General features: G+C 43.9%; 1 protein-coding gene across 2 annotated transcripts; it reads right to left on the reverse strand.

Moving 5' to 3' along the window:
- SLC30A10 (solute carrier family 30 member 10) lies at positions 1–26077 on the reverse strand (the record flags this gene model as incomplete). 2 transcript variants are annotated; one of them, XM_081039131.1, is made up of 4 exons in its annotated part: positions 1–1067; positions 2646–2885; positions 8983–9060; positions 25630–26077. In XM_081039131.1, the coding sequence occupies 4 exons, from the start codon at positions 26075–26077 to the stop codon at positions 565–567; spliced, it is 1269 nt and encodes a 422-aa protein (XP_080895257.1). In that variant the 3' UTR covers positions 1–564. The 2 variants fall into 2 exon arrangements, with proteins under 2 accessions (XP_080895257.1, XP_080895256.1); XM_081039130.1 differs by lacking the exon at positions 25630–26077 and adding an exon at positions 9738–10447.
- Positions 26078–26813: the final 736 nt, after the last annotated feature.

Here is a 26813-nt window from a genome sequence, read left to right on the forward strand (position 1 = left end):
TTAATGTTCTGAGCATATTTTCTACCTTAATAGGTATCCACTTTACATTTATTCAACAATGAGTCCAAGGAAAAAGTGTCTGTAGTGACCGGATTACCTATCTTCCTTCGGTTATGATCTTCTGGTAGAAGGGAACAACAATAGCCATCAGGGTTAAGTTTTTGCAATGTACTTGTTTGGCCATGAGCTCACCTGAGAGTCAGCTAAAAGTTCTAATCAGTTTAAAACAGAAAATACTTCAAATCCCCATCAGAGTTCCAGCCTGCAGGGACCCTGATATATATACTAGTGCAGTTTGCTTCGAGAAATAAACGTGCCAACTACAACTGTTGAGCAGCAGCATGAGACATCCAAGATAAGAGAAAAGGGTTATCTTATCAGTCACATAAAAATCAACCAACACCGTCAATTAACATCCCAAAGAGCCAACCCCTCACTGGACCCAGCCAGAGTGTGCACACTTCGAGTTTGGTCAATACCTACAACCCACAAAGCTCTTTCCACAGGCCCAGCTGGCAGTTCCAAAGTGCTTCGCCTATACAGTCTGTTTCTGTGGGTACCGGATTAAAAATGGGTGCTGTTGACATAACACTGGTCCTCCTGAGTTTTGGTCAAAGCTGGTCCATGGTCACTCACGCGGCCATCCAAAGACACTTCAATAGCCACTTCCGTTAGTTCTCGTCCATCACCGAGGCCTTCCCTCCGGCCAATGTCCAGAGGGGGGCAGCCATTGTGATCAGCACAGCCGTTGACGTGGGCCAGAGGCAGTGCCCCCGGGGGACAGCACAGCTGCTTGGCGCAGCCCTTGGAGACACAGGGCGAGTTGCAGAGAGAGAGAGACTCCTTCTGCTTCAAGACCTCCGGCAGGTCCGCGTCCTCGAACTGGATGGTCACATTGTGGATCCCGGCATTGTGGAAGATTTGTCGAATTTTGAGACTGGCATCCTGATAGCCCCTGTCTTTCTGAGCCTTGATGTGCAGGGTGGCAATGATCTTTCCACTGATTAGTTCCCAGACGTGCACTTCGTGGACACTGCTAATTCCGGGCACGGCAGAGAGTTTACTCACTAGAACAGGGATGAGAAACAACAGCCCAGGTGAGAGCCAGCACTGAAACATGGAACGATGGCAGAGGCCTCGGGTCTCTTCTAAGCATTCTCACCCAGATGATGTGCTGACTAAGAAAAATGGCCTCTCCTCTATGTGTGCATTTCCCCCCAGCCTTCCTTCTCCTCTCTGAAGTCCTCTACCGCACACTGCTAGCTCCTAACAGGCTAGTCAAGAAGAGAAGTTGAAAAGAAGTTGAACAACGACAAAACCATGCCCGGGGCTGCTGAGTTTACAAGGGAATGGGCACGTTTATGGGCTGTCAGAGGGAGCATAAAGCAGGAGGCCTTTCCTAAAGGAGATAATTTGGGAAGATGGGTCTAAAACTTTTACCAGCAATTTTAATACTAGGAATGTAACCTAAAGGAAAACACCAAATATTTATGTACAAGAATGGTTTGGGCAATGCTCTTTGCACTAATGAAAAAATGGAAACAAGGAATAGTTAAATCAATTATAGAATAGAAAACGATACAGCCGTGAACAAGTAAGTTTCATATTTAAGGATATGGGAAAAGGCACACAGGGTATTTTAAGTGAAAAAGGAAATAGCTAAACTATATATATGGCATGATCTCCATTTCCCCCCCCCCCTTTTTTTTTTTACAAAACATCAGTGTATATAAACCCCCCCAAAAAACTTTTTTAGACAAATAAAGGTTTGTTTTATTGAATGATTGATACAAAAATATTAAGAGTGGTAATTCCTGGGAGGTAGGTTGTCTATTTAGGCTCTTCTATATTTTCTAAAATGAGTATGTATTTAGAGAGATGGTAGTAAACAGTGAGTATGGGCAGAGATCCTGCCTCCAGCTAGAGTTTGAATCCCAGTTTAGTCATTTACTGCCTGCATGACCTTGGGCAATTTACCTAGCCCTCTGTGCTTCAGTTTCCTTATGTGTAAACTAGGAATGATAAAAATAGTACCTTGTAGGATTGTTTTCAGGATCAAAATGAGTTAATTTAAGTAAAGCCCTTAGACTAATACCCAGCATATAATGTGTCACAAAAGTGTTGCTAGTATTGTTATTACTATCTATTTTTTAAAATGTTTTTAAGCATATATATACACATATATATATTATATATTACATAATATGTATCTACATCTATCTTATGTATTACTTTGGTAAAAGGCAATATAAGCCAATATATAGTAGTACCTCGGTTTTCGAATGTCTCCGTTGATGAACATTTCGGTTTACAAACGACATAAATTTTATGGATCTATGGTATCATTAGATAGTAAAATTCATGCTAAATTGCTGTTTTAGGGGTTGATTTTAAAGGTCTAGAACGGATTAATCCATTTTGCATTCCTTTCTATAGGGAAACTGCACCTCGGTTTTCAAACGTTTCAGAACTCGAACCGTCTTCCGGAATGGATTATGTTCGAAAACCGAGGTACCACGGTATATCACATATTGTTTTGCATATGTTTGTCTCCTGGAAGCCAAAGACAGAGCTGTGTATTGCCCTGTCTGTATTGCCCCCTGGAGGGGGGGGCCATGGTGCTAGATCCGACTCCTCTGACTTACTCAGCTCTTCCATATTGACGCCTTTGGGGACCATCTGCAACAGAATGACAGCGGTCTCCTTGATGAGTGGGAAGGCCGATGACAGAATGATGATGACCATGATGATGGTCAGGCTGGGGTCAATGTAGCACTGCCAGTTACACGGGTCCTCTTGCTTCAGGGGAAGAACATAGAATATGATGGCCGTGATCACCACCACCACCGACCCCAGTGCATCTCCCATCACGTGCAAAAGTACACCTGCCGGGAAGAAAGAAAGACCGACCGCTAACGCCCAGATCCAAGTTTGGGAGCCAGGTGACCCTCAGTGACTCGGGGTCCCAAGTCTGTGAAGACCTGTGATTATTAGTTTTCTTTTCTGGTTAGAACAGCAACGCAAATAAACAAAAACAATGGCAACTGTTTTTTTGTAGAAAACAAAACCCCCGGCCACCGTCCTGGGACCCAGAGACCTGGAAAGAGGAATGGTCTGGGGAGCTTCTGAGCTGCAGACGCCTGTGGGAAGAGGGGCTGTGCCAGCTCAGAATGCCACACCGCTGGCCCCCAACCCCCTCAGAGGGCACCAAGCCAGAAAACAGAGGCTGTGCAAAGATGTCTTCTTTCAGGCTGTGCTTTCAGTTGCTTTCAACATTTTTAAGAGGAGAGGGAACTAAGATTATCTTTTGACTCTTCGTCTTCCCTCTAGCTTGATTCCTCTGCCTCTTCCTTACATGCATTTGCCTCCTTCTTACTTAGCACATGGGCATGGGAACCGCAGTTGGTTTTAAGAAGTCCTCAAGAAAAGAGACTCCAGCAACGTTCCCACGAAATAAAGAGCCATTTGTCACAATAAAATAAAGTTAAAATTCTACAGATAACAACACAAATTGTGGATGCCTTTAACGAAGAGAACAGTTTCTAGACGTTTCCATTGTGACACAGAAACCATGCAGTCCTAGAAGAGAAGATCTGTATGCACAGGCTAACCTGGGATTTAATGAGTTAAGTGAAAATCTTGTCAGAAGGATTATAAAATATTAACACGAAGTATTTTTCTTTTTTTTTACAGGAAGCAACATCAGAGTCTTTTTATTCAAAGTATGGGTTTGCAGACCAGCATCATCTGGAAGCCTGGGAGAAATGCAGAATCTCAGGCCCCACCACTGATTTGCATTTTAACAAAATCTCCGAGTGATTCAAATGAACCACCTAAGAGTTTCTAAAGTGGGACTGTAGAAGAAAGCATATATTAAGAAAGGTCTGCTTTGTCTTTCCAACTATCCAACAGATTCACTCAGTAAAATAAAGAATAATCCAAAATACTACCAACTCACTCATGTCTCCGACTCAACAGTCTTACTTGGAAGGTGCTTTAAATGGGCTACTTCTTCCTCTTGGCTACTCGTCTAAGATTCTCTGCAGTATTGTAGGTAAAATGGCATTCTGTAAACATACTAAATGTAACTCTTGGCAACGCCCTCCCCCCTCCCCCACCAAATACAGGAATTATTTAAAAAAATTAAAATCATTTCAAAATCCTATTACGTATGGTACTAGGATCCTGATTCAATATATACATTGAACAGTCCCATCTTCTAACTCTGTGCCCCCTTCTCCCTCACTCCACCCCCACAGGCGCTTCTCACTCTCCAGTCCGTATCTTGAGACACTAAGGGACATGCCAACGTTTGGTCTACACATCTTGTCCCTCTAGAAGGAACTAAAGATCGAAGCTTTAACCTCTCCAGGACAATGCAAAATACCATCATAGAAATAAGAAGACCCAATATTTCCTACATGCCCTTTGCATCATTTTCACTGCCTGAGACAGTCAGATATTCTCCAATTGTCTCCTGCATATCAGCCTCCTTTCCTCCTCCAGACTATAAATAGCTTGAGGGTGAGGCTCACACTCTACATTTCCTTCGCTTATATCTCAGCACTGGAGGCATTCAATACAGGCACTCAATAAAACAGTATTTTCGGGTTGGGTAGTGGTAATTCCCATGACAGAGAGTAACGCCCATCTTTTGCTTAATAATAACAACTAGAATGCTATCTAATACGTATGCATCAGATGGTATTTTAAGTATGTTACATGTATTTTACACATTAAGTTCTCTTAAGGACTCTCTGAGGTGGATATTGTCTCCATTTTACAAATGAGGAAACTGAGGCACAGAGTAGGTAAGTAACTTATCCAAGATCACACAGTGAGAAAGTGCTAGGGTTATACTTCTGGGTAGTCTGACTAGAGAACAATTGTGAAGCTAAATCCTAAATTCCAATTTCAAGTTTTCCTTCTGAGAAATCCCACTATTAGCCCCAAGGAACTATATAAAATAGTTGTCAAACTTATTTTCCCCCATAATCCACAATAAGAAGCATATTTTGCATCTTAGCATGCGCACACACATGAAAATAAGTGTCTTGTGCAGGTGGGAGGAACTTAGCCTTATATATGACTTACTACTATTTTCTATTTCATTCAATTCTACTTAGTTTTCTAAGTGCTGATCATACTGAACTAAATTGATTTTATAACTCAAACTGTCATGACCTTCCATTTGCAAAACTGCCTAAGGCCTCATGTGACGAAGTTGCCGAGAATGAACACTGCCTGTGTGTGTGCTGGCCTCCCATGCAAAGACGAGGAAGGTACAGCCATCACCATCTGGGAACCACCGTCCACTGGCCGGATTCCGACACTGGTGCGTCAATAACTTCCCCGGGAGGAGTATTCCCTGTGATGGGAAATCTCAAGGGAGGTTTCCCCGAGAGATGGGCACTTGGGGCAGGCCTCTGAACGGGGACAGACTTCAACAGGCGACCACACTGCAGACAGAGAGAACTCAGTGTTGCAGGCGGAAAACTCCAGGCAGGACTCGGCTGTCAGGCCACGTGGAGTCACAGACCTTGACAGTCTTCATGAGCCATGGTGAAAGTGACCCTCTGTGAGCAACGAGACCCTCACCTGGGACGTGGGGGTGACAACATCCGCCGCACTTCTCTCAGAGGCCCCTTCTGAAAGTACGTGAAACATCAGAAACCCCCCAGAGAAGTAAGGGCACAGAAGTGATGCAGAGGCAATGGTATTTGTGGGCGCCGTTTGTTGAGTGGGTCCTCACGCCACTCTCACAACAACCCAGGGATGTAAGTAGTAGCTCCATGATGCAGAGAAGGAAACTGCAGCTCAAAGAGGTTCAGTGCCTCGCTCAAGGTCACCCAGCGAGTAAAAGGCAGATCGTAAACTAGCTCTGCCTGACGAAGCACTTCTCCCCTGACTATAGGTGTGTGCATGACATGGGGTGGGGCAGGGGAGACAACCCAGGGCGGAGGGGGAGGGGAAGCAGTGAATGGGGTAAAGAGAAGGGCAGAAATGTCTAGAAAGCAGTGTTGGCGCCAGAACAGCAAGTCCTTGAATGTCTGCAGTGCTAGTGAGGACCTAAAGTTGGAGGCAGTAAAGGTTTCTGAGCAGGCTCTGATGGGATCACATCTGTGATTCAGGAAGAGAAACCAGGCAGCACTATCTCAATCACCCGATTCGTCCTAATGCTCACAAGGCAGTTTTGCAAAGACACGACCCCTTAGCGCTCAACCCTCACTTGCTGTCTCTAGATAAAAAGCAAAATTCAAATCAACGGGCACATGACATGAATTGGCAATTGGACATCAGATGAAATTTAATGCACGACCCAGCACTTGGCAAACTCCTCAGTGCTGTTGAATTTGCTGAATAATTGGGAACACAGTTCATTCGCTCTAGGCATTAACAAGTGGAAGAATGAGAGGTCATTCTAATGACAAAAATACAAAAATTAGAATGAAACACCTTATCAAAGAAGATTTCGTTTTAAACGATGCCAGGATTGCTAGTCATCCATCTACAGTTATATCGAAATGCAAAGGGCTCGTCTTTCTGACACTGTGGCAATATTTTTAATGTATCATGCCATCCTGTTAAATAAAAACAACCACTCGAAAGCACATAGACAAGCATTTTTAAAGGAGTGTGCTCTCACGGTGCTTTGCAGTAGATGGAGTGTGACTCTTACATGCATTTTTTAGAATTTCGTTGGAATAAGAGAAACAGTAATGACAATTAAGAAATGATTTTAGTTCACAAGAATCCCCATCAGATGTCCGTTCCCCTGAAGATGGAGGGGGTGGGGTGGGGGAAACAGTCCTGCTTTCTAAAGCAGAGGCTTAAATGTCAAAAATGTAAGGCTTCAGTGGACCATGTCCACGGGAGAAGCAAGCACCCTGTGTGGAGTCTAGAAGCAGTGTGCAATCATGGAAAGGGCTAGAAATGTGACTGGAAGCCCAGGATACCTGCCTCCGCTGATAGCTGGGGTGATTCCGGAAGTCACCAGACTCTCTGGACCCTGTTTCCTCATCTGTGGAGTGAAGGAGTTGAGTCCATTTTCCCTAAGGCTTTTCCAGCTCTAACATTCTGTGGTCTTTCTCTGAATTGTGGCTCCAAGGTAAGGACACAGGACCTAAGGTGAAGCCAGCCTCTCACTTAGCCAGAAATATGGAAAGGCTCTGTTGGCCATGGCACGGGCGCTGAGACCACCTTTACTAAAGCAGGTCTGTTTGAGCCCAGCGAGTCCTCTCACTACCTGAATGACAGTAGTATCCGCCTGGTGAGACTGTTACGAATACTACGTCACTCATTCATGAACGATGCCTGGTACCAACCAAGCATGCACTCCATAAACATGTTAGCTAGTCTTCCTCCCACAAGCCTGAGCGTTTCACATGCTTTATCTCACAACTTGCCCAGGAAGTAGACATACACTATTACTGTCCTCCTTTTAAAGATGAGGGAATTAGGGGCTTAGAGAGGTTGCCTGACTTGCTCCAAGTCACTGAGCCTTACATGGCAGAGGCAGGGCCTGATTCAAGCAGCCTGGGTTTGGGTCCTGCCTCTGCCAAATCCCAATCTTTCGGCCAGTGCATTATTCACCTCTGTTGGAAGCTAGAGGTGCACTTTTGTCAATACTGTGGACCACAGGATTCAGCCAGGTATGGCAAGGCATTGTACACCTGATGTTTTTCTACTCCAGAGCTTCAATGGCTTTGTACTAAAAATTAGCAAGATCATGGAAATTTTCCTTACACTGTGCTTCCCAAACTAGGTCACAAAGTCTGTTGGTGTCTACTCTTAATTCTTTTTTGCTTCTTTGCACCTACCTGTACTCTTTCACTGTAACAAGAATAAATAATTAGCAGAACATGCTTTGAGAAGTTAAAGTGCTATGATAGTGAACTCAATCTTGAAAACCTACAACATATGTGTGTGTGTTTAAAATGGAACCTAAAAAAGAAAGATAAATGAAAGAATAGTGATTTCTCATTACAGATTCTCTCTTTCCCAAAAGATTCATGACCAAGCTCTTTAGAAATTCCCCTGCTGCAGTTAAATTTTTAAAAACTAATTTGTTTGGAATTTTTAGGAGGTCATAGGTTCTTGTTGTTATTATTTTCTGATTTCCCTTATAGATCTATTCTGCACATCATTTTGTAAAAACAGATGTGAGACTCTCAAAAATGAAGATGTCTCCTGGATTATCAATTTTTCTTTATATTATTTCCATCTAAGTCCACTACACACATTTCCACAAAGCCCCTGAAGGTAAAGGGCTGCATCGTCTTTGTTGAAATTCTCAAAGTCAAGATTAGGGATTGACTCTTCTTAGATTACTGTGAAGCAAAGTCTATGCCCAAGAAGTCGGAAAGGAGACATGCTGGGTACAGTGTTGGTGTCTGGTGAGAAACAGAGCTCTGAACTCCCTGGGCTGACCTTTGCCCCATGCTGTGACCTTAATCACACAAGAAGAAGAACAGTAATGAAGTGCCTTCCAGGGACCTCACCAGAAGCCCCACTTTGGACCTGGAAGTGGAGATTCCTGTGATTCAACAGACCCATTGCGGAAGGAGATTTTTGGCAGAAATAACGGCGGTGATAAGGGTCATTCAGCAATGCCACGTGGGATAGCCGCCCATCTACTCTCTTCCCACCTTTATCAAAGTGATATTTAATAAAAATAGGTTGCATTTGATGTTAGCAATATCCGTGGGTGGGCAAAACCAAGTGCATTAGGAGCATCTAACGGCTGTGTGAAGACCCAGATCATTAGGTGGGTCTAAGGGGAGCAAGGGTCAATCATTAGCAACTGGTGTCTTCCTCAGAATCAGTGCAGTGATTAGGCAAGAGACCGGGGTCATAGTCTATGCATGTAACCCGCCTGCTTTCTAACACGCCTGATTCAAAGGCAAACAGAAGAGGAAGAGGACAGCGCAGTCCACAGACGCCCCTGAAAAGGACTTCCAATCCCCCCGAAGTCAATCCTACCTCTGATATTCAGGGCTTCCGACTTTTTCTCCCTTTTCATCATCTCTTCGGGCTCATTCTGGGTGTTTAGGGTATCACCTGCATTCAAAGAAGAAACCTTGTGTTGTGTATAAGTTCTACAAACAAAAAGAACCAATGGACTCAAAAATAGTTTTGTTATTTTAAATTCCTCCTAACCTATCAGACCCCCTACCTCTACACACACACACACACACACACACACACACACACACACAGCCAGGAATAGGTGATGTTGGCCTTGAAATTAGCTTTGCGATCCACCTTTGGGTTTCATTCATAGTTCCCATCAAGTTAAAACCAAAAAGAGGCAAGGAGGAGCCCACCCCCACCCCCAAACCCACAACTCCCAAGGGGACAGAAGGATGGGCAAAGGGAGAGGGAGAAAAAAGTGCAGATGGCATCTGATGAGGGGGTAGGGATGAGCAGTGCTATTCGTTGCCCAATAATAACTGATTTCCAAAAAAATCAATACTCCTGCCCAGAGAGAAGGGGGGAAGGGAATGGACGCAAAGGGGGCCTGAGAATGCAGGAGAAAAGAAGAAATCGTGGGGGGAATCAAAGAAATCATGGGGAACACGATGAGCTCGCGGAAGAGGATTACAGCGGAACTGCACAGGAAATGGATTTAAAAAAAAAAAGCAGAGGAAGAAAAAGAGGGCGTGGGAAGAGGAAGGGACCGCGCGACGGAGGAGGAGGCAAGGGCCACGCATCCAGAGAATGCAACTGAAAGGCACCTGCTACGTTTGAGAACACGGTCACCCCCTTCTCCGCGGTCCTTCCCAGCGAGGCCACGCGCGGGGCCGCGGCCGAGTCCGGGCCGGGGGTGACGGGGGCGGCGCCCTCGGCCACCCGCGGCGGGTGGCGGCGGCGGCGGCGGCCACGGCGCGCGAAGCAGGCGCTGCAGTCCTGGAAGACCAGCAGCCCCACCACGTTGACAGCCAGCCCCAGGGCGCCGACGATGAGCACCAGCGCGGGGTCGTCGATGCGCTCGGGCCGGCCCAGGCGCAGCACGGCCTCCACGAAGATGGTGAAGCAGAGCGCGGTGAGGAAGACGGCGTTGCTCAGCGCGCCCACCACCTCGGCGCGCGCGTAGCCGTAGGTGGCCCGCGAGCCGCCGGGGGCGCGGCGAGCGATGTAGCCGGCGCTCAGCCCCACGCACAGCGAGATCAGGTCGGACAGCATGTTGAACGAGTCCGACAGCAGCGCGATGGAGTTGCCCAGGTAGCCCGACACCAGCTCGGCCACGAAGAAGACGACGGTGAGCACCAGCATGAAGAGCAGGCGGCACGTCTTGCCCGAGTAGCGGCCCATGTTTGCGCAGCGCGCGCCGCGGCGCCCGGCCCCGCCGCCGCGACAGGTGGCGCCCCCGACTCCGCCGAGCCCGGTCCCCGCCTCCCGGCCTCCCTGCCGCCCTGCGCGGGGCCCTTTATAAGGCGCAGGCAGAGTGCCCGGTCCTCGCACGGCCAGAGTCTAAAGGAGTGGTCGGGCGGCGGCCGTATCTACAGAGACCTTCTGCCGCCTCCGGCGGTGGCCTCTTCCCCTCCCTCGCGACCTGGGCCTCTCTTGGCAGGTGGCCACGAGCCGATGTCTGTCCCTCTAGAAGCGGGCATAGCAGGGAGCTGCTGCGAAGAGGGGGCGTGTCTGCGTGGCCCTCCTCACAGACCCCCCCAAGCGGAGGTGGGACCCACCCGACGACTCGCTTCTCCCGTCCTATCGCCTGTGCCTTGACCGTTGACCCTAGTGATAAGGACCTGAGTGCTGTGGGTGTGACGGCCGCTGTGGACGTGGACACCTTCGCGTACGTGCGCAGATGCTGCTTGCATTACAGATTCCTTACTGCCCGGCTGAGGTCCGGGTGCACTAACCCAGTCAAGCCTGCCCTGCAGGGAGGGTGCTTCCTGCTTGGCGTTGGGAGAAGCCCCAGGGGAATCCCTCTCTGAGCGCTCCCACTCCACGACCACCCGTGGTCGAGCCATTGCATCCTCTCTTCTTGCCTGCAGCCTTCATAAAGGGCACATTATAGGTTCTGACACCCCCGTGGCACAGTGCCCTTCCTGTACCCTCACCCCCTTTAGGATCTTCATTCACAAGGCCCCCCATCCTGAAGCGAACGACAGGCAGGGCACTGCCACCCAGCACTCCGAAATGCAGTTGGCCACCAAAGAAGCCAGGGCAGGCGTACTTATCACATTCTCCGTTGGAGAGAATATTCTACTCAGCCCATGTGTCCCTCACAGCATGACTTGATGCTCAGAGGTCAATCGACTGGCCTCCATGAAGGTTTATTCCAAATAGAGCCTTGCTTGTTGACACAAGGCTCTGTTCCAAGTAAAAGTTATCCAGGACTCCTAGAGAGGCCCAGGAAGGGGACCTCTGAAGAAGAATGTTTGCTCTTGGTCAGTTTAGGGAGTGGGCTGGGGTGGGGGGGGGGACCTTGCAGGTTTCTTTTATTGTTTTGGTTTTGTATAAACTTGTCTCATTCCAAAAAAAAGGATCTACAGATGGTCTGGTAATTTCTATTCCCTCTCCCCCATTCCCAAACCCTGAACTTGAACCATTCCTGGAAAAAAAAAAAAAAATCCATAGGTTTTTGCTTGGAAATGACTAAAAATGTCTCACTTGAAAAAGCACAGGATCCATTAGCAGAACATTCTAATTCTAGCCCCGTTCACTGCCTTAACCTTGTGAAACAGTCTTGTCTTTTTAATGCTCTCTGCTAAAACATCCTTGATCTGCGGGCTCCACGTTGGACCAGATAAGCCTCCAAACGCAGGGAGCCTGTTAAACATCCCCTCCCCACCTCCAGGAAAATATCCCTACACTGAGCACTTGAGAAAATGTATCGTTTAGGGCATTCTCTAAAAACTAATATTAAAATGAGCAATCATTGAAAAGACGTAGGGAGATAAAGGCCGATGAAAGTTTCGAAGCTCTGTGACCTTGCACCATTGCCTTAATGGTCTGGGCTGGTTTCACTGAAGTACAAAGGGAGTAATAATAGTGCTTCCTTATAGGGTCGTGAGGATTAAATGGGTGAATAGGTGTAAAGTGATTATAACCGCCCCTGGCACGAAGTAAGCACTCAATAAATGTTAGCTGATTATTTAAAAAAAAAAAAAAAAAAAAAAGGTGACAGGAAGAAAATGAAGGTGCGGGGTGAGGAGGAAGAGCCTGGCTTGGAGGACGAGGGAAGGGCCAAATGGTCCAGAGGTCCAGATATTATCATTAGTGTGTTAGCATTAATATCACAGCACATGTGTAACAGAATTACCATTGAATCACAGGTGACACACTCTAATACAAGAAAAGATAGAGCAGACCTCTGCTCCTTCCTACTTCCTGGCTTATACTGTCGTGCAACTCTGAAACCTCTGAACCCTGACAGGACAGCTAGCAAAGCGTCCAAATGAGAGGGAAAGGCCTTTTAAAAGGAAATCACTTAACAGACCTAATGTATTCCCTGCCGATTACATTTCTTTGTCATTCACAAGTGAAAGAGAAACTTGAGATCAGCAGCATACATATCGAGGCAGATAACAAGAATTATGTCACTGCCCCCAGAAGGCAGATGAGGGAACTAGAAAGCCAGTGGCTGGGGAATCATGTAGAAGGGGCAGCTGTGTGTGTCTGAGGTGCCCTGCCCAGGGCCCAGCCTCTGACTCTAAGAAAGGCTAAGGGAGTCAACAAAAATGCACTTCAGAAAAATGTTTTGACTATTATTTTATATATACAATATAAAAGGATATATACATATATGTAAGTATATATAATACTTGTACATAAGTATGTAAAACTATGATTTGGTGAACGTATATACTATGTATATTTGTAACACTTTGTAACACAAAGGTCCTTTTTGTCCCCAAAAGTATGCATTTTTGTCCCTCGGGATTTTTTTTATTTTTTTTGTCCCTTAGGTTTTAGATACACAAACTTTAAGAGCTTCGTTACTTGAGGTGAGCACTCTTTTTAATGATAGAGGCATGAGGTGTGAACAAGAAAAATTAGGTCGTGGTCAAGCCTAGTTTGAGTGGGCTGTTGAGAGGAGCGGCTCAGCCGCGCTGTGAGTTGCGCCCATGGAGGTGGCAGCTCTAACATGAATTTAGAGCTGTGCCCATCAGCGTACTGAGTGACACCTCCATAATTTCTCCAAAATGCCACTGTTCTTACAGCAAAGCGATACCTCTGCTACCACTAGTCCAGGGAGTGGTCGGGACGCAAGCCCCACCAATAACATCAAATAATACAACTTGCTGATTGAGAAAAGGCCAGGCTCTGGGTCATTTTAATTTTGCACTCACTTTAGGACAACTTGAAAGGCACAGTAGTGTAGCAGTTAATAATTGATGAGCTTTGGAGTCCGACTAGGAAGGAAGTCCTAGTTCTGCTACACATCCATTGTGTGACCTGGGCAAGTTCCTTACACCTTCTCTTTCCTCACCTGTGAACTAAGGATAATACTGGTATGTGTCCCATGGAGTTATCGTGAGACTTAGGTGAGAGAGCTGTATGTAAATGTGCTTGGTGCCTGCTTACATAGGACTCAATCAGCGTTAACAAAAAACAACCACCACTTTGATTTCTAAATCCAAGTTGAGGAAGGGGAAATATTTCTCTTCACCAAAGGATTCACCAAAGGGTTACGTTTAGAGGAAAATATACATGTAAGGATTTCTTTTGTAGGGATTCAGAATGAGTCACCCCAAGATGTGCTTCTGTTGGGCTCAAGAGAAACTTCTGCCCCCCCCCCTTAACTACCTGGAAGAATTTGATTTAGGGACCTTGCCCATAATACGAGATTATCAGAGATGACCTGTGACCTTTTATGACCAATCTATAAGGCAAGGCACACTTCTAATTCCTGAACATCTGCTCTTCTTATCCGCCTGCTTTGACCCATCTCCCCTCTGAAGCCCCTAAGTGATCCTTAGCTCAGGACGTCACTTGTGCCTCATTGTCCCTTTCTGTCTTTGAACTTCTCATGCATGTGGGGCCTCTGACTGTCTCATGCACATGGGGTTCCCATACATAATGTAGTTAAATTTGGTCATTTTCTCTTGCTCGTCTGTCTCATGTCTATTTGATGATTAGACCAGCTGGAAGAACCTTGAAGGTAAAGGAAAGTTTCTTCCTTCCCCACAGCTTGCATCTTAATCTAAGGAGCAGGGAAACTGCCACAGACAGAAGATAAGACATTTTTGAGTTCCTGCAACTAGAAGGGAAGTGCTTTGGTCTGAATGTTTGTGTCCCTCCACCCCCAGCCCCAAATTCATGTTGAAATCCTAACCCCAATACATGATTCTATTAGGAAGAAGGAACTTTGGAGGATGATTAGGTCATGAGAGTGGAATCTTCATGAATGGGATTTATGCTCTTATAAAGCGGACCCCTCGGAGCTCTCTAGCCCCTTCTGCCATGTGAGGACACAACCAGAAATCTCTGGCTATGAACCCAGAAAAGTTCTCACCTGACCATACTGGCATCCCTATCTCGGACTTCCAGTCTCCAGAACTGTGAGAAATAAATTTCTGTTATTTATAAGACACTTCAGTCTATGGTATTTTGTTATATCAGCCTGAACAGGCTAAAATAGAAAATAACACATACAAAGACTACAAGTTCTGACAATTAACTTCGTGAACTCGTTGCAATGATGTTGCTAACCTTTTTTGGTATCAGAGGGATTATTCATTATGAATTTGTATCAACTGTACAGTTAACCTAGTTTACTATTTGCAAGTCCTGAAAAGGCTACGTGAAAAATTTAGATGACCTTAACTTTCACCAACAATTCATGGCTCTTGCATCACGACAATGCACCAGCTCACACGTCCTGTCTGTGAGGGAGCTTTTAGCCAGGAAACAAATAACTGTATTGGGACACCCTGCCTACTCACCTGATCTGGCCCCCAGTAACTTCTTTCTTTACCTGAAGATAAAGGAAATATTGAAAGGAAGACATTTTGATGATATTCAGGACATCAAGGATAATACGACGACAGCTCTGATGGCCATTCCAGAAAAAGAGTTCCAAAATTACTTTGAAGAGTGGACTAGGCGCTGGCGTTGGGGCATAGCTTCCCAAGGGGAGGACTTCGAAGGTGACCACAGTGATATTCAGCAGAGAGGTATGTAGCACTTTTTCTAGGGTGAGTTTGTGAACTTAACTGTCAGACCTTGTAGGAACCCAACTGTTGAGTACATGGTATGAAGGAATGGTGTTGATTTCTGTATTGCACCAGGTTGATGGGTGTGGGCTGTGGATACATTTGACGGTAATGAGGCCACATTATTTGAGGTCAATCTGTGTGCTTCTTACCATCTCTAGATCACAAGGGCACACCCAGACACTCACTCCTGGCGAAACCCTGTGTGTGAGGTTTGCAGAGAGGTGGGAGAGTTAAGTGAGAACAAGCAACTGAAAGGAGCTATAGGTATTGGGAGGAAGAGGGAAAGGATTCAAGGCAGAACTGGGAATGTAAGAAATATTTGTCATTCAAAATTCCTCACCATGTAGTGATAGCATTCAGGGGATGATTCTTGTCTTCGTAAGCAGGAGGAATAAGTCAGCTTTGGACCATTTCCAATTCAGATGGAAGCGAAAAGAACTAGAAGCTACATGAAACAGGGGAACTCCCCGTTGGTATTGATTCTAACAATGTTTTTAGCTCTAAGTTAAGCCGTATCATCATTTAATAATTTAAAAAGAGCTTTCACATATGTTCTTTAATTATACCAGAAGCAATTTCACCCAAACAGCAGATTTCTTCACCACTAGATTCACCTTAATTTTTAGACTACATGAACACGAAAAAGGTCATTTGCCCAAGAAATTGTGGGAATAATTACGGGAGGGAGGTTCAAAAAAAACCTCCAAGTAAATGCCTTTACCTTTATCTGCCAAACGCTCTGCTTCAATATTCAGGGTTACGTAGTGGAGAGATGTACACGTAGGTTTCAGTTCCAGGATCCAATCCTCGCTCTATCAGTTACTAGCAACTGAGCAACTCACTTGTCTTTTCTGAGATCTGTGTTCTTATCTAGAGTCTGGGGGTAGAGATCACTCCTTCACCAGTGGTTGTGAGACTCAAAGGAGAGACAGCATGGTGACTGGCCTTGCATGCTGCCTCCAGTACGAGTAGATAATCAACAAATAGTGGCTCCTTTCCTTAACTTCTGACTACCATCACTCCCAGAACTATTGGTAACTTCTGGTGAGTAACATTGTGGAATCCCCTTCACAGTTATTTAGCTTGCCCTATATTTTATCTATTTCCCCGTGGTTCAAATAATCTAATTAGCTTAGAGCTATAGCTATTGATTAAGAAAAAGTATTACTAATGTAAAATATTAATAAAATATTTTATGAATCCAAAAATATATAAAATATTTTACAAAACTCCAAACTTCTCAGCTGTCATAGCTATCCTTCTTTGTTCATCATGATCTTATCGTCTGTTATTATACGGCAGAAGAATAGAGCGGATCAAGGTAACCAGACTGGGAGACATAACTTTCTTATCATCACAAAAAGAGAAGTTGTATTGAATATTGATAGGGGCCTGCAGGAGAACTAAGTGTCTTGACCTCTGACACTAAATGATTGTACAACTTGGACCAGTCACTAAATTTCTGAAGCTTAGTTTTCTAATCGGTAAAATGCATATAAAAACCTCATACTCCTTTGAGCATGTAGAGATGTACTGAACATCAAATAAGATAATGAAGGCACACCCTATGTACATTAACTATGTACACTGCAGCATTATTTATGGTAGCTAAGACATGGAAACCTCCCTAGTATCCTTCAATGGATAAAGAAGATGTGGTACATACATACAGTGGAATACTACTCAGCCTTAAGAAAAGATGGCATAGTGCCATTTGTGACAACATGGATGGATCCTGAGAATATCATGCTAAGTGAAATAAGTCAGCCGGAAAAGGGCAAGAACCATCTGATTTTACTCATATGTGGGATACAAATCAGAAAGCAACAAAGGAACAAACAAGAAAAACAAACTCGCAGGCACAGACAAGAGTATAGTGGTTACCGGGGAGAAAGCGGGGGTAGAGGAGGTTAAAGAGGGTAAAGAGGTCAAATATATGGTGACAGAAGGAGACTAGACTTTGGGTGTGAGCACACAATGCCATATACGGATAACATATTATAGAACTGTACACTTGATACTTATGTTACTAACCAATGCTACCCCAATATATTTTTTTAAAAAAAGATAATGCAAGTACAGATAGACAGATAAAAGGCATTCTTATTGTTGTAACTATGAGGCCAAGGGGGGGGGGGTTCTCATACGATTGCCTCATTCTTTTAACCTGCTTATGATATTTCATCATAGAGATGTACATAGGTTATTTAAGCAACCCTCAGGTCCACTGATGAATAGTTTTCATCTTTATCCACTTGATTTTTTTCATCACTGTGGTCATAATTGTGATGTACGTAAACACTCTGTAGTATCCTTGTACAAATGTCATTGCTCACTTTTTGGAGTATAAATTACTAGAAATACTGAGTCAAAGAGTATGGGCATTTAAAGTTGTTTATAGCCTGCCTAATTGCCACGCAAAAATATTGTACAAACTTATACTTTTATCATGAGATCATCTTCATTTTATTTTCCAGTTGTTTATTGCTAATATACAAGAATGTAATTGATTTTTTATATTAACCTTCTATCCTTTGACTCTGCTATGTGCACTTCTTAGTTCTTATAGTTGTTTCATAGGTTTCCTCATATTTTTAAGTTAAACAATCATATCATCTACAAATAAAGACAATTACATTTTTTCCTATTAAAAAAAATGTATGAGTTTCATTTCCCCTAGGCGTCTAACATCATTATCCCATAAATTCTTTAATACTTTTTTAGGGGGAAGATTTAACTTTATTTAATGATTTTTTTTTCCCGAGGTCTTCCCATTAGTATCTAAAACACTTACATTCTATCCTATACCTAGAATTGGCCGTAGTTATATATTTCAATTGGTTTAATGCTAACAGTCTTTTCATACCAGAGCTTTCAAATTCCTAAATTCATCTTGATTCATCTTTTGGTTGACAGGATTTCATTTACTGGTTTTTGTTTTTTTTCAAGAAGGGTTCCTGGGTTTTATGTATTATTTTTATGATGTCTTTATGTTGCCAATAATTAATGAACAAAACTTAAGATGAGTATAAATTTTATCTCTTGGAATTTGTAAACATTGATTCATTTTATTGTGGCATTGCATATTGCTGTGGAGAAATCTGAATCCTTCCGGGTATTTGTTCCCTCCAGGTGACAGATTTTTTCTGCCTGGGTGCCTATGAGTTTCTTTCTTTATGCTTGATTTTCAGAAACTTCTCCAGAATGTATGCATTAGTTGCTCCATATCAATTTTCCCTTTTGATTTGCAGATTTTTATAGTTTAATTCAGAAAAAATTCTTCTATCTTTGAGTATTTTTTCTGGTAAGTTTGTCTGCTTTCTAGCTCAGGACACACCTAGTATGATATGGAGTATCTTCACTGTTTCTTGTATTTATTATCTCCCTTCCAGTTACTTTAAATTCCTCGGTCCTTTTCTCAAGCCTGTGTTCCATATCATGTGTTGTATCTGGTAGTGTTTATTCCATCTCACTGCTTCTAATCTGGGTTTTCATTTCTGTAATGTTTTTTTATCTTCCATTTTTCCCCCTGAGTTTTGACAGTTCTTATTCATGGTTTTGTCTGAAAACTACTACTTCTGTTACCTGGGGTAATTATTATTCTTCCATGTGTTTTTCATCGGCCTTTTGGCTGGTTCCCTTTTTTAACTTTCTCTCAGTAGCATCTCTAAGTAGTTCCCATTTGGATCTTCACTATTTATTGAGTATCTTTGAGCAGGACACTCCGCATCTGCTAATAGTGTGGGAAGGGGTAGAGGAGGGGTCCAAGACATGAGTGTCTGGCGACTTGAGAGTGGACACGTTAACTCAGAACATCTTTCCCACATCTGCTTCCTCCCGTCAAGGTCAATAGGTGACCCAGCAGACAGTCTATCTGATTCACATTGGTGCCTCCCAGCTCAGTTTTCCTTCCATTCCCCTGGCTTCATGTTTCCACAAGGGTACCTCCACAGCAGTAACACTCATGGCCTCTTTGTGTCACTTCCCGACTTTTCCCAGAGGCATGATAACTGCTCGGATTAGTAAGCATGGAAGAAAGAGTGGAGCACGTTCAACTAACCTCTTCTGGGTGTTTTTTTTTCAGGTTTCCCTCCCACAGAGACCTGCAATCCTGGTCGGCTTGTACATGAGGGCAAAGAACGGGGGCAGGCTCTGCCCTGTGAAGGGAGGTCTGGGACTGGGTGAATTTAATTCTGGGATGAACTATTTAAAACGCTCTTTATTGTTACACATCTAAGCCATATCTCTCAATATCTGTAATAAAGTCGATATTTTATGTTCAACTGGTATCTTATCTATCAATTGCCAAACTCAGGAGAGTAAGAAAGGAGCATTTATTAGTCCCCAAAACCCAAACATACTGGTGAGTTGGCAGGAACCTTAAGGATAAAGGTGAGAATCTAGAGGCCAAAGTAATACGTAGAGACAGGCTTCTTGTGAGACCAGGGCAGGAGCTGCTGGGTTTTAGGGCTCCAGCAAGTTCGAGCCAAGCAGTATTGTGATCTTGATCACAGCAGGCAATTCTTCTGTTCTGCCCACAGAAGAATGGGTGTTATTATAAGTATAGGGCTGTTTTAACAGGTCTTCATGAGTTTTGAAGACTGGTGTTTACTGTATGCTTCTGTCTTACTGTGCAAATGAGAGGGAGAGTAGTTTGCTTTCAGACATGGACAGACAGAGACAGTGGAAGAGAGGGTTATCCTGAGGTAGGCAGACGCAAAAAAAGCAAAGGACATGCAAACATACCTAAATATTCTTAGGAGGTTAAATTAGATTGGATCGGATTAGATTAGATTAGGGACTGGGGAATTTCAGGGGCAGAAAGTCAAGATGTCGGATAGCCCACTGAGATCTGGAACGCACGCCAGCACCACCAGATCTTTGCATAGATCCAGGGAGCTATGGGAAGCCATCCTCTTAAAACTGTGAATACCGTCCGAAATAGAAGCCACTAGGGAGTACAGCAGTTATCCCACGTGTGTCTCACCCTAGCATGGTGGGTGTGTGGAGAGCAGGTCCCTCGTTTCTTTCGCTCACAGACCTTCAGATGGAGGGACAACCACACAAGGAGCTGCACTGAGTCAGAGGACAAGATCCTGGCCCTGAAGCTGATGCCCAGGGCATGAGACTTCAGGGGTTCTGGGGAGCAGGGAGTGTATTTTGATGTGGCAGTGATGTGAATTGTAGCCGGAGGGCAGGCTGTGCAGATTGCTTTTTCCTAAGACGGCCACAACTAGGTCTCCTTCCTCTGCAGGGGACCTTGATGCTCCTTCCATCCGGAAGTGGGGTCTATGGGTTTGACACTCCTTCCATCTTGCCACCTGCTTGGAATCCAGAGAATCTTCGGTTGGGCCAGTAAAAGCATGGAAGCATCTACCTTGTGTGATGGAATGCTCATACTGGGAACCCTGAGCCACCACTCTAGTGTGAAGAAACCAAGCCACACAGAGAGGTCATGTGGAGGTAGCCCAGTCAGCAGTCCTAGACACTGAGAGCTTCCCGCCCGCACGCCAGACGCACGAGTGAATGACCCTGCGGATGATACAGCCTCGGCCATGATGTCCCCCAGCCTTTGAGTCTTCCCAGCTGAGGCCCCAGACATGGTGGAGCAGAAGGGCTGCTCCCTCTGTGTCCTTGCCAAATTCCAGCCCACAGAATCCTGAGTTTCATGAAATGAGTGTTGTTTTATGCCACTAAATGTGTAGTGGTTTGTTACGCGCTAACCAGGACAGAAAACCACCATGTAAAGATTGGCAAAGCTTCCATTAAATTCGAACTAGTAGAGAGGAGAAGCCTAGGAAGAGTAGCACAGATATTTGAGGTAAGATTAGGTGAGCTTCAAAGCAAAACAGTAACTGTGGATGGAGGGGTCACCTGTGTCCGGTGGGGACAGGTCAAGAAACAGAGTTAGGACTCCAGGATGGGCCCAGGGAGAATGAGACACGCTGAAAGCGATGGAGGCTAGGCTATGACAGCCCGAGTGCAGGCCTGGGTTAGATTTTCGGGTTAGCTGGAAAATGCTTTTCGAGTGAAATGATCCCACTCAGAGAGATGAGAGCTGGCCAGATTTGTTTGGACAACAGTTGCTTTTGGCAGACCCATAAAACACTGACTTCATTTCTCTCGCTGTGGTAAGAAAAAAGACCTACACTGGAAAAACAAATGTCTGACCCAGAAAACAATGACCAAGTAAGAGGGGAAAAAGTCCAACAAAAACGCCCGCCTTACATGTGATAGAGAGGGAAAAGGAACAGCTTTAAGAGGTCCAACAAACCATTAAACATTAACAACTCTACGGGGCCTTCCGGAGAGAACACCAAAGGAGGCAAAACACCAGAAGCATCTCCCAAACTTCCGAACAAAAGATCTGACAGGATGATATGCTCCTCAAGGCCTGAAACATTCAGCTGTGGAAAGCTGTGGAAAGACAGATCTGAAGGAACACAAAGCAGACATAGGAGCATGGGGACAAGCTTTGAACATGCACAACAGCTTCAGCTCAGAAACCTGCTACGGCTGATGCTCATCACGCTGAAACAAATGTGGGAGTGACAGAGAAGCCACCTCAGGAAGCAGAACTCCAGGCTTTGGTAGTTCTGGGAGCAGAAGCTACTTTGGTAGTTCTGGGGCAACAGCCCGCGGCACAGGATAGAAAGAGAGCCACTCTCAGACAGTGAGTGTAGACAGAGCCAGACACAGGAGCTCAAGATGGAAATGGAACTCGAGAGGTTGTTTCTTTCCTTCCTTTTCCTTCCTTCTTTCATCTTTCCCCCCCTATTTCTCTCTGTTTCATGCTGACTGGGAAGGAAAAGAGCCACTAAAAAATCTGGAGCCTAGAATGTGATGGAAATTTCTAAACTCTGTAATAGGCAGGAATATTTTACATGTTACTGCCTGGGAAAAATTGCAATGTGTTTACCAGATAGGGAGAGAAAATGAGCACAATTTGGAATCAACACAAAAAGAATTTAAATAAAATCAAAGGAAAGACATTTTGTAAAATTTTTACAAATTAAAAACAATAAACAGATATTTCAAATATAAATTTGTCATTTATAAATTAGATGCATGGCAAGTCTGCTCTCTCGTAGACAGAGCGGCACAAAATGACCTTTTTTAAAAATAAAGGCCAGTGTACAGCAAGCATCAGTTTAAGTACAAGTGAAGGGCATAGAGAGATCTGTTAGTTACATTTTAAAGAAAACCCAAGCCTGAAAAACGATCCAAAATTAAATACAAACATAAAAGATAATGTGAGTCAAGGAAAATCAAATCAAATAAACAACGAGTAGAAAAACATGTAAACAAAGCACATTCAATCCCTAAGTCTGGAGGAAAAAAGAAGTGGGAGCCACATATTTCCTAGGATCTGAATCTACTTCTCCCACACTCTTTCCCCAAACACAATTTATAATTCTCTTCCCCAAAGACACTCACATATAGCTGTCCAAAGTTTGGACTAAACCTCTTTTGTTTGTTTTTTTTCCTTTCATGCTTGTAATTTTTCCTTTTTTCATTTTGCCTCTCACTTCAGCCCCAAGCACCTGCTCCACCATCATGTTCTCGAGGGGCGGACTCACCGCCTACATATTGATCTAAGGCTTCCACCCTCCCTCATCTCAACTCAACCTTCCAGACATTCTTTTCGCTCAGGTGTTTTTGTTGTTGTTGTTGAATTGCTGGCTTGTCTGTCTGATTCTCCAGCATATCTTACTTACTCCATGACTCCCTCGGGTGTTTAAAGCTTTAACTGTATATACAGTCTGTGTTGTTAATATTTAATTTAAAGGTTGTGGTCTTATTTTTTACTTTTCTATGATCTCAAACATCAACAAACTATCACTAGTGTCAATTCCTACACCAGACAGATAAAGCAGAACTAGCAAAAGATCCATAAAATCAGGGGAGACGGAAGGCTTGCTAAATAAAAACTTCTCTCTGGCCATAGATTCCTCAGAGAAACTGGCAGATTACCTGATTCTGATCACTCAGCCAGGAGCTACCACAGTTCTTTAGTTGGTAGTCACTTCTTATGCTTCAAGCTAGGATTCTAGACATGTAAAAATTCTTTATGCGAAATTTAGGTTGAATCTTTTAAAGTCAAGGATCAGTTCCCCTCATATTTTAAACCTTCTGGTATATATCGGTATGTATGTATTAATCACATTTCTTCTTGAAATAAAAGACAGTTGAAATTGGGTTAATGTCAGTCTATCTAACCCAAATATTTACTCCTTCATTTAAGCTTATTTAGGTGATGGGAAGGATAGCAAACCATATGTTTTAGTAAAAGTAATAAATACATAACTCGAGACATAAATGTTAAAAGCTAAGTAGTTATCCTAAAATTGGTTGGAGGGCTTAAACACTCTAAAATTTCTAATGGAAAACTTCAGCAAAATTAAAGCTACCCAACTAATCACATGTTACCACAGAACATGGATCTTAAAGCATTAGGTATAGGTGTATAGTACTTATCACTGTACTTAGTTATTTAAAGTAGAATACTACGCAGCATCCAATATTTTGAAAGAAGACAGGACTCAGGAATTAGGACAGTAGAAACACATGTGGTCAAGGTGAAATAGCTGCCTTCAGCCTCTTGTTATTTTAGCATGGAGAAAACATTGGAAAACTCTGCTTCCCAAATAAGAGCTCAACTCAGATCTATCCAATAATAATTCAATTGAAAAAAAAATAGAACTATGGTTGTCTACCCACTTTCATGTGGGTCCAAGTTTTGCCTAAATTGCTTCTTTGCCTAAATTGTTATATGCAGATAAGTGTATGTCAAAAGTAATGACAAAATTAGAATTAAAAACATAATGGTGAGCTTAGTAATAGAGACCCTCCCATTGCCCATACTAAGCATTTGTTTGATGTCAGCTTTCTTACCTGAAATTTATACTTAGCAATAAAAACACATACTTGTTTTTTATCAAAGATGTGAATTTTATGATATGGAATCTCAAGCAGTAACTTTTAGGTGTTGACTGATGTAAATAAGGCATAGGGCCTCACATTAACTATTGTCTTTTAAAAAAAGATGAGGCCCTAACTGATTCCTTAAATCGAATAAAGATACAGACTCTAGTTTCTTGTTTGTTCCCTTTTATACTTAACACATACTCTAGGTGCTCTTCTAACATACATTCTACACATAGGACATTTTAGACAGAGACAAGTGAAAGGACTGGACCCAGCCGACACAATTTACAGCAGTAGCAAAGACAGGAGGAACGTGATAAAAAATGCAAACATAGGCTTCCCAGGCAAAGAAGGTATATATTGTCCCTACTAGTGAAAAAAAACTGATTAACACCCAGCAAGGAAAATCTTGACATTTCTTAAAATCTAGATGAGCCATTAGAATTCAATGATGCTGGATTATCACATAATTCAAAGACTTGCATTGTGATTTTCAGAAAAGCAGTAATTACTCTTTACCAAGTACCTATTACGGGCGAAGCACTTAGGATCTCATTTTATCCTTCCTATTTCCACATTACAGGTGGGCACACTGCCTAATGAAGTAACTTGACCGCTGCCATGTGGCTGATTTGAACCTGGTCTGTTCAAGCCACAGGGCTCCTAAAAAGCACTGGAAGTTTCTCTTGTGCCAGAAGCTGTTAATATATTTTAAAAAAGAATTCCTCTTGTGGCAATAAAAAAACATGGTTCCATCTAATAATTTGTCTTGTGCATTTATTGTTTGAGATTTATTGTTCTCTTCCAAGATTTAAAATTCCATCTCTTCACAGATGATCCAATAAGTTTGGGACTCACTCCTAAGTGCCCCTAAAGAATTACATGTAAATGGTTCTCCTTTTTCTCGAATAGGACAGATGTATACAACAAATACATACAACTATTTCCATACAAAAGAGAGCTAAGTTTACTATTTACTAGATCATCTTTTTTTTCGCTCTTCACTTTCTTTAACATTCCTTGAATATATGCCCAAGAGTTTCTTTATCAGCCTAGCCAATTGTTCAGCAATTTGCTCGACGTGAACTGGTTAGTCCAGTATTTTTTTCCAACACACTTGATAGGGACACTAAATATTATTTTTAGATTCAGTCATGCCACATCTGGGTAAACAAAAGTAACTAACTAAGACTGCTTTCAATACCATGCCCACTTTCACATTGTTCCCTCTACGAATCCGGTTAACACCTTTCCTCCTTCTCTGGGTGTCTGAACACTTTTTCACTCCCCATGAGTAAACATTAAAGAAGCCCCCACCCCCCCAAGATGAAAGTAGCCTGCTGCCACTCAGCTCACACTTTGGACTGGAGGCGACTCTTGAGAAAGACCTTTTGGGAAGTCACGGGGACAAGGGGCCAACCAAATGAATCCAGCCTGTCTTGACAGCACCGTCAGAGACCCCCCTCCCATTCCCCCTTTCCAGCAGGAGTCTGAGCAAATTGACTGCCCCATCTGCGGAGCTGTTTACCTGTTTCAGGGTCTCCCAGGGGCCTGTGTGCTGTGCAGTAGCAGCAGTCCAGGATGACATAGCTGAGAACATTGAAGAACAGCCCGATAATTCCAGCACTGAGAACGAGCAGTGGCAGCTCTGTCTTCTGGGGGTTAATATACCTTTTGATAGCTTCCACCAGGATGCTGAACATCAAGGCCAGGGCAAAAATGGAGTTGCCAAACGCTCCCACCACATCTGCCCGAAGGAAGCCGTAAGTGCTCTTCCTGTGCTGTCTGATGTTGCTGGCCCTCAAGCCAAACAAGCCGATGATCATGGAGAGGACGTGGGAAAGGACGGCGAACGCATCAGAGGCCAAGGACAGGGAGTTGCCCATGTGGGCGATCACGAGCTCCATCACGAACAGGAGGATACTCACGGCGCTCATGAAGATTAAACGGAAGCTCCTTCCGGAGTATCGGCCCATGGCGCTTGGCGCTCCGGCGGTGCGACTGCCTCGCTGGGGAAGGCTGAGATCCTCAGGGGAGTAGCTGCAGATGTAGTGATTACAACTCCTGGAAAACTCTTCCCTTTCAGCCTTTCAGCGCCTGTCATATTTGGAAATCACCTTTTATAGGCTGCTATAAAGCCATAAAACAGTTTAAAGGGCAATTAAAGGAGAGATGTCATGTGAGCTGGGACTTGTGGAAATGGTCGACACGGGCTTCAGATATGGAATATGAGGGATTTCTTCTGTTTGTTTGTGTGTTTAAGATAGGGAATCCAGAGTCTCAGCGACTCTGAATCATGCATTTGTGGCTGTGGTTGTCCCAGGTTCCACACTGTGCAATAACTGCTCCGGTGAGACACGTCATTTGACAAAGACCATCAGATCCTGTCTACCTGGTATGTAAAGTTATGCTGTTCACTGCAGGGAACAGGGAATGTTCGGGATCAGAGCTACAGGAAGTGAAAGCCAAAGATGAAGCGCGACAGTGACTTTTCTACTGCTTTGCCCACCGATCTGGAATCAACAGGCACCCCACTGCCAAACGTTCTCGAAAATGAGACAAGAAAAACATTCCTCACACTCAGGAAAGATAAAACGCCTTTAAACGGGAGGAGCTAAAGACATAACCCCAGTTGGTTTCAGGAAGAAAGCCAAATTATAGTAACTTAACTGATACAAGGAAATTTTGGTTTTAATCTTATCTGTCACTCAG

The sequence above is a fragment of the Rhinolophus hipposideros genome (genome assembly GCF_964194185.1).
Source record: "Rhinolophus hipposideros genome assembly, chromosome: 26".
In the NCBI taxonomy this organism is placed as follows: domain Eukaryota; kingdom Metazoa; phylum Chordata; class Mammalia; order Chiroptera; family Rhinolophidae; genus Rhinolophus; species Rhinolophus hipposideros.